General features: G+C 40.6%; 2 protein-coding genes across 2 annotated transcripts; one reads left to right on the top strand and one right to left on the bottom strand.

Moving 5' to 3' along the window:
* Positions 1-1,317: 1,317 nt before the first annotated feature.
* Positions 1,318-2,919, bottom strand: PCYB_101630 (hypothetical protein; the record flags this gene model as incomplete). The annotated part of the gene is made up of 2 exons (XM_004222712.1): positions 1,318-1,773; positions 1,840-2,919. 2 exons carry the CDS (start codon positions 2,917-2,919, stop codon positions 1,318-1,320), a joined length of 1,536 nt encoding a protein of 511 aa, XP_004222760.1.
* A 4,079-nt stretch (positions 2,920-6,998) lies between these two features.
* On the top strand, positions 6,999-8,396 carry PCYB_101620 (G-protein coupled receptor; the record flags this gene model as incomplete). The annotated part of the gene is made up of 1 exon (XM_004222711.1): positions 6,999-8,396. Exon 1 carries the CDS (start codon positions 7,008-7,010, stop codon positions 8,394-8,396), a length of 1,389 nt encoding a protein of 462 aa, XP_004222759.1. The 5' UTR covers positions 6,999-7,007.
* Between the last annotated feature and the right edge of the window lie 155 nt (positions 8,397-8,551).

Below are 8,551 nucleotides of genomic sequence, written 5' to 3'. Positions count from 1 at the left end.
CCCTACAATTCCTTTTTTTATGTTTAAGTTGTTGTCTTCTTTGATAAACCGAATTCTTATATGGTGTGGTCGTACGTAAGCGCGTATGGACCCGAATGGTATGTCGCCCATTCGGTTAGTTGCTTCTTCCTACTTTCTCTTTTTTTTTTTTTTTTTTTTTTTTTCGTGTTTGTGTGTGCAAGTGCACAATTTTACAAAAACGCTGTCAATAAACAATTGCTCAATTTTGCGCTTTCAAAAAAAAAAAAAAAAAAATTTGTTAAATGATCATACGGTTAAGCATGCCTTTTATTTTCTCAATCGATAAGAAAAGCGTCGCACTGATTTACTCCGTGGGCTTATCGCTTACCCGCTGCAACACAGGGATACATTCTCCGCCCAGAGGGACACAACAACAACGGGTGGAACCACCTCTAATGGCAACAATAAATCTTTCACTGTTAATAATGCTAGTTTGATGAAACGTTAAATGAGCAAGAGACGACAAACTGTTTAAAAAAAAAAAAATTAAACTGATATGTGAAAAAAGCTATGGGTATGTACACACCAGGGTTGGTACAGCGCACAAATTGATTTGCGCATGAGGCATCACACATTAGGCACGCGTTTGGAATTTTAAAATTAGCACATACTAAGGTGGGGGGAAATTCAAAAAAAGGAAAAAAAGGAAAAAAGAAAAAAAGGAAAAAAAGAAAAAAAGTGAAAAAAAAGCGAAGTGGTAGAAAGTCGAAATGGAAAAAGCGTAAAACGGGAACACTTTCGCGCGAATAGGAAATAATTTTATAAACACGATTTGTTACACGAAATTTAGACAACTGGGAGATTAAAAGTCTTAAAACAAATTAAAGAGATTTTTTTTTTTGTGTAGTACGTGAAGGAACTATATCACACTTTAAAAGATTTTACGAATAACTTTGAAAGAGCGCAGGGGTGGAAAGAAGGGAAAAAAAAACAAAAGGGGCAACAGTTGCAATGGTATCGCAGTCGCATAGTGGCAGTAACAGCAACGAGGGTATAGTGGCAAAAATGACAAGAAGGCAACATGCATGGAAAAACAAAAATTACTCCAGGTCGGAGGTCCCAACTACGTGATGGTTCCTCCGACGCGATGGTGCCTCCGAAGCGAAGATGCCTCCGACGCTGAGATTTGGAGGTGGTCATACCTCTATAGTATAGTATAGTACACGATGCGCGGTTAATTTTTTTTTCTGTTCCCTTCTTTCCGTTCTTACTGGGGATCTCTCACTTGATCAGAAGGAACACGAAGCAGACATTTCAACGAATCATGAAATTCTCGGAATGCTTCATTTTCCCATGTCATAAAAAGTAGCTATTCTTATACACATTGTCACTTAAGCCATAAATTTTATTACTGTAGGATTGAAGAATGTTATTTTCCTGACTGCTGTCATTCTCATAATCATAATAGTTGCTTAAGTTTGATTTCCGACTGTTGAATTCTGCATTTTCATTGTTCGAATGAATGCTTTGGTGTATATTATTTATGTACTTGGAGATTTGGTCTTGGTTTTGTTGCAAGAAGCGTTGTGCTTCATTATTTATTTGTTCATTGTAACTCTGCATGTGTTCGTTGATGCCATTTTTTATTCCATTTAATGTGTGTGAGCTTTTTAGGAAGTTGGCTGTTTTGTTTTGGCTTTGTGTCATTTGCGCGGCTCTCTTCTTTGATGTGGCGGCGGGGATATTTTGCAGGCCTTCGTTTTTATCCACTGTAAAGTGAGTCATCACGTTGGATGGGTATTCTTCTGCGCTCTGCAGGAGTAGCGAGTTGTACTGTCCTCCACCGACGTGGTTTCCGCTTACGTGATTTCCCCTTACGTTGTTGCAGCTATGGTGGTTACTACCGATTCGATTGCTGCCAACTCGGCTGCCACTGACATGGTTACCGCCGACATGGTTGCTTCCGATATGGTTACCGCCGATATTGTTGCTGCCGATATGGTTACCGCCGATATTGTTGCTGCCGATATTGTTGCTGCCGATATGGTTACCGCCGATATTGTTGATGCCGACATTGTTGACGTCGACATGGTTGATTCCGACATGGTTACCGCTGACATGGTTCCCACCGACATGGTTCCCACCGACATGGTTCCCACCGACATGGTTACCACCAATATGGTTCCCGCCGACATGGTTACCGCCAATATGGTTACCGCCGATATGGTTACCGCCGATATGGTTGCTGCTCATGCGCTTAGTGCTCATGTCGACGCAGGTGTCGTAAATGCCTATCGTGTTGTCCACGTATTCACTATCACTGACATTTTTGTCGTTGGCCAAGTGCGAGTTGCAGTTCACTATGTTGTTGAGGGCCATCATGTTAAAAACGTTTTCTTTATAATCATCCGTGCATGCATGAAACTGGCTGTAATAATCATCCACATGGTTAAAAGAGGAACTATTTTTCTCGTCGTCATTATTTACACATTGTTCACAACCATTATTAATTAAATTGAGTTTGTCCTCATAATTGGTTTCACAGTTGTACTGTCCTAGGTTATAATAATTTTCGCTAAAAACTGGGAAATTCTTGCTGCGATTATTTTCCCTTGCGTTAATATAAGTCGAAAAAAATAAAATAAGTTTGAGTTTGGCAATTAATCCAAGGGCTGCCAATACGTACAGTCTTTTAAATTTATCTTTTTCCTTTTCTGACATATTTACATAATTTTGTAAATTGATTCTCAAAAAGGTTAACTGTGCTGAAATGGGCGTAATTAATCCTTCTATAAAATATATGTCCTTCAAGTGTATTATAATATTTTCGCTAGTCACTTGGTAATTCATTGCTTCTGCTTCCCAGTCCTTCACAAAATTTCCGTCAACCTGGGGAATTAGCGACTCTTTTAGCTTTAACAAAATGTGGATTCTTTCCTTGAAGTTTATTAAAGCCATCCTATCTTGTTGTGTCTTATAAGTGGTCGGAAGAGGTAGTCGCGTGCGCACGCTTCGGCAATGCTGTTGGGCGGCGAACACAATTTTGATGGCGACGTGTTGGAAACTCTGCTTGCGCCGTTGTTGGCAATTATCCTTGCGGCGTTGTTGGAAACACTGCTTGAGGCGTTGTTGGCAATTATCCTTGCGGCTTGGTTTGCTACCGCCTTTGATACCTCCTTTGATACCTCCTTTGATACCCCCTTTGCTACCCCCCTTGCTGCTCCTTTTGCTGTCTGTTTTCCCCCTATCTGCGTTTTCCCTGCTCCTTTTTGGCTCCTCCTTTGGTGGCAGGTTGGACAAAAATTTTTTGCGAACAAAATTTTATTAACAAGCTTAAGCGATGAATTGCAGCCCTCACGAGCGCACATGTATTTAAACACACAAGCGCGGGGGGGGTGGGAAGTTAATTCTGGCCTGCTGAACGTACGTAGGCACAGGTATTTATGTTCGCGCTGGGAGGGGCACACAAACAGGTACAAGCACACGTGCACATGTGCATATGTACATATATACACATATACTTATATGTATACGTACGTATACGCGTGCAGACTTTACTCGCCTCTCCCTTTGAAAGTTAATTTTTAAGAAAAACAAAAGGACAATGCGCACGAGGTGGGGAAAACATAAATCTACTATAAAACAAATGACATAAGTTATCACAAAAAATCTTTAAAAATGCTTGTTTTAAAGGCATTCACAAAAAAAGCTGTCATTAAAAATTTTGACATAGAGACTTGGATTAAGTACAACTGCAAGGTTAAAAATGTTTGTAGCAAAATAAACAAGAGAAAAAATAGCAGCGATTGTCATATTAAATGGCACAAAAAAAAAAAAAAAAAAATGAGGGAAATAATGCGTCGGTGAATATGTATAGGCGAGGGAACGTGTGAACGGATGGGAGAATAAAATTATGCGGGTAGGGTGGGTGAACGGATGGGCGAGTGGGCAGGCAGGCGTAGGAATAAACGAAGGGGACGTATAAAAAAAATGAAAATAAAGAAAAGGCATGAAAAGGCATGAAAGGGCATGAAAGGGCATGAAAATGAATGGAACACAATCACATGGAAAAATGACAAGGAAGAAAAAGGTCAAAATAGTTTCTCGGTAGGGTTTAAATACTATCAAAATAAATCGAAAAACGCAAAGGAAAAACTTGAAATGCAAAAAAAAAAAAAATATAACACTCTGAACATTATGGCATGGTCAGGTAAATATAGAGAACAGGGGGGAAAAATAAAAACGAAATAACGTCACATGGTGGGAAAAACATGGGAAGGTGTAAAAAAATGAAGCGTTCAGGTGTTCACATTTTGGGCCTTTTTGAGAGGCTTTACCCCCCACCGTTTAGTCCCCACCGTTTAATCCCCACCGTTTACCCCCACCGTTTACCCCCCACCGTTTACCCCCCACCGTTTACCCCCCACCGTTTACCCCCCACCGTTTAACCTCTCGCACGCTTAACCCTTTAACTATTTAAACAGCAACCGGTTCGCCCCCCAAGTGCGTAATCCCCTGTGCTCTTACACCTTTACACCCTCTACAAAATTCCCTAAAACGCTCCCGAAAGCAAAATGGCTTAAATCCTTCAAAATGTATATGTCGCGTTTTTTTCCGCTGTTTTTTTTTTTCTCAACACTTAAAGGTTAAATTTGTTAACATGTTGGAAGCACATTTATGCGAAAAATCAAAAAAAGTGTGTTTGCGGCGGATGTGCATAGGAATGTAAAAATGCACATATACGTAGTACACACACTTACGTGTGAAGCACGGTGTTTTGAGAGTTTTTACAAGTGCCTTTATTTTAGCCCCCATGAACAATCTGCGAAGAGACAATTTTGTTTGCGCCTATTGGCTCTAACCTATTTTAACCTCCCCCCACCCAAATGTTTATTTTTTTAAAAGTGGCATTATCACCGAACTGTTTTTTTTCGTTTCGCATGTGCACATTTAGGTCGAAAAATGGGAGTTTCCGCGTGAACAAATCACAGGCCTGCAAAATGTACTCCTTTTTTTTTTTTCCCCTTCCCATTTTTGCTGTTTCTTACTCGAAATTGTTCGCCAAAAAATAATGCCTTAAATTTTTTCCATTTTTCACCTAAATTACTGTCACGTAGTTCTACTTAGGTTGTTTCACTTGGTAATTTTCCGCGTATTTATATTTCCCCGTTGCGCTTAAAATGTATCTGCACTTTTAAATGGCGAAAAAGTGTGCCGCAAGAAGTGTAACGAATTTGAAATTTAAAAAGGGGGAACAGCGGCATCAATTTTTAAAATGAAAAATTAGGTTTATGGGAACATTTTTTTTTTTAACATTTTTTTTTTTTAACATTTTTTTCTTCTTCCCATATGTAGGAGTAACTCCAAAGGGTCGCGCTTTCCTTACATTCGCAAAAAGTTAGCGTAAACTTAATTTTTTTTTTCCTCCACAATTTATAACAACCGATTTGCCTCTTCCTGCCCCTTCCTGCCCCTTCCTGCCTCTTCTTGCCTCTCCCATTTTGATCTTATTGTTTGCCTCAACGGGTTGACTCATCCTACTGCGTCGCTGACGAGCGGCAGTTAAAATGGGACTTTCTTGCGCCACATAAAAATGTCTCCAAATGGGAACATGCGAAGGAGAACGCGGCGATAATCCCATTGCGCACATGTGTACATATTTTATTCAGTGAGCTGTTCGCATATTTTCCCTCGCGCTCATTCGATCGTGTAAGTTAGTTTCCCATCAGGTGTAACGAACCATGCTTGCCATATACAAAATGATAGATGGGATGACCAAACTATGCGAGGTTGTGTCTATATCCCCGATGGGTGCTAATTCATGTGGGGGTCCCCACTTCTTTAAAGCTTACGCTAACATGTGATAACGACATGAGCGCAAATATATGCAATTAGCGTGTCCGCGAAGGGGGGAAAAGCTCTTATAATTACTTACCTGGTGCTCACACAAAAGCAGCATCACTGTTAAAAATGCGCAAAAATGTTATGTTATGAGGAAACAGAAAGAGCAGTTCATAAATCACCGCAGTGATGACACGAAATTGAAAAATAACTGCGCCATTTATGTTTTTTTATGCTGTATGGCAAAGCTGAGTAAGCGCCATCACGGGTATTTTTCCCAGGGGGATATTTCCAAATTGAAAAGTAAAACGCCTGCATTCCCCTGTGGCATGCTGCATTCCAGTCCATGCTCAAAATTGCAAAAAGGAGTAAGAAGTCTTTTCGTTTTTTCGGTGTTCTTTTCAACTGAACGTGTGCAGATTTTTCCTTTTGGCGCTCCCAATTCGCCCCGCTTTCCAGACAAAAGGAGGACTCTAATTGCTCGTGTGATATCCTACATATGCGCACATGTGGCTTACCCCCCTTTGCGTGCACAAACGTGTTTAAAAGTGCTTATAAGTTCGCATGCAACGGTACACACAGGTGGCCACTTCGACACGAGCTCGTAAAATGGCCGTTCACATTGGGGTTTAAAACATTTGGAAAAAGGCAGTAGGCACTTATTTGGCAAGAAGGGTGCTCCAATTGAAACCTTGCAAAATTCAGCATGAGGGCCTGCAGTGACATAATTTTGTTTTTTTTCCTTTGTTTTTTTTAAATATCTTACTTTTTTTTTCACTTATCTTGTTTTTTTCATCTACCATTCTTTTGTTTTTTATATTTTCATTCCAAAAACGAAGGTTAAGCGTTTTTTTAAGAAATAACCTTCCGTTTTTCGCAAATCGACGTGAACTCAACAGGAGAGAAATAAATAAATATATAAATAAGATAAAATAGAATAGAAAAAAACAAGCGGGAACATATATTGCAGGGGAAAACGCAAGTGGAAGGAATTTTTCTGCATCGAAAGGGAAGAGCAGAGTGCAACACAAAAAGGGTGGCCTATTTTGCACGTCTCAAAAGGGGGAGGCACGGGAAAAGGCCTTTAGAGGAATAGGTGCACACTTTGAGGCCCACTTTGAGGTCCGCTTTGAGGTCCGCTTTGAGGCACACCTCGAGCCGCTCCCCTTCGCGCACTTCGCTGCCCTCCCTTGAAGTTGTGGAAGATGCCAACTGAGCGCATGATGGAGGGCAGCGGCAGGTACATTTCCAATACATATTTGGAAGAATTGAACGAATCAGATAATGACGAACAGATTATAAGGAGGAAGATTAACGAGTATGCTTTCAAGTTAAATAACGAAATGGAACGTCACTCGAGTCAGTCCATATATTGTGGATTGGGTGGAATCCTCTATATGGATATCATCCTGTACGAAGGTAACGACGATTACACATTTTTACAATTTGGAAATAACATAGTAAAGAAAATAAATTCGTACAGAGGGAAAGACACAGTTAGTTTTCTAGAGGGACCTAGTGGATTGTACAGCTTGGCTAGCGTGCTGCATTACTATTTGGAAAACCATTCAAGTGTAGATACGTATATACAATTCTTGGTGACTTATTTGAAAGATAAGAAGGAAGAACTGGTATCCATAAGTGGAGAATGTGAATTGCTATATGGAAAATGTGGTTGCATATATTCCTTCCTGTTCTGTAGGAATATATGGATTAAATCAGACCATAGGTATACCATATTGCAGAATTTGTATATCATTATGTCGTCTATATTTGAATATGGCTTACTAAAAGGTTCCACTATGTGGAACGTGACATCTCTTTCGCTCTACTTCGAATGGCATGAACAGATTTACCTCGGTGCTGCCCATGGGTATGCAGGTATTTTCCTCGTGTTGTACAAAATGATAATGTTTTTTCATCACAATTTGAAAGAGCTATGCGAAGCGTTGCTAGGAGTTGACAACATCGCCATCTCAGAGGTTGATGAGGCAAAGTACAAAAGGTGCAGAAGCAACACCATGGAAAAGCTTAATGAATATCTGTACTTAATATATCAAGTAACTGATGAAATTATGAACTTATACCTTACGGAGGATGGTAATGTTTATTCTTCCATTAAGAAAAATAAATCTCAAAAAAAAAATGATGCGTTAGTTCAGTGGTGCCATGGTAATATCGGCTTCGTCATCTTAATAATTGAGTTGTTGAAATGTCCGTTTGCCCCCAACTATTTCGTCAATAAGTATAGCAAAAGATATTTGGAAAAAATGGGCCTTCTCATATGGGAACGAGGGTTACTATTCAAAGGGATGGGACTTTGCCACGGCATAGCAGGCAACGGGATCGCTTTCTTGTACCTATATAAACATACGGGCGAGAGGAAGTGGTACATTAAAGCCTTGAAGTATGCCCTCTTCTGTATTAAACATTTTGACCGATTTTACGGCGTGCCAGACAGGCCCAACTCGCTGTTCGAGGGGTATGCGGGGTTGGTTGTGTTCCTTAACTTTGTTTTGAGACCCGACTCGACTTACTTCCCAGCCTACGACACCCCCCCCGATATGCCTCCAATGCTGGGCTCGCAGGATTAGGAAGCGGGCGCGTCCTTCAGGGTCCCCCCCGCAGCAGGAGGAGTCCCAACACACACACATGTATGTATGTATGTTTGTACGTATGTACCTATTCACACGCGCATCCCTCCTGTGTGCGCTTCTCCGCCGAACGGTGGGCATATCGAGATGCCCCC

Source organism: Plasmodium cynomolgi, chromosome 10 (assembly GCF_000321355.1).
Source record: "Plasmodium cynomolgi strain B DNA, chromosome 10, whole genome shotgun sequence".
Taxonomy (NCBI): Eukaryota; Apicomplexa; class Aconoidasida; order Haemosporida; family Plasmodiidae; genus Plasmodium; species Plasmodium cynomolgi.
The sequence above is the reverse complement of the archived record's forward strand: the minus strand, read 5'-3'. Positions and strand labels throughout refer to the sequence as shown.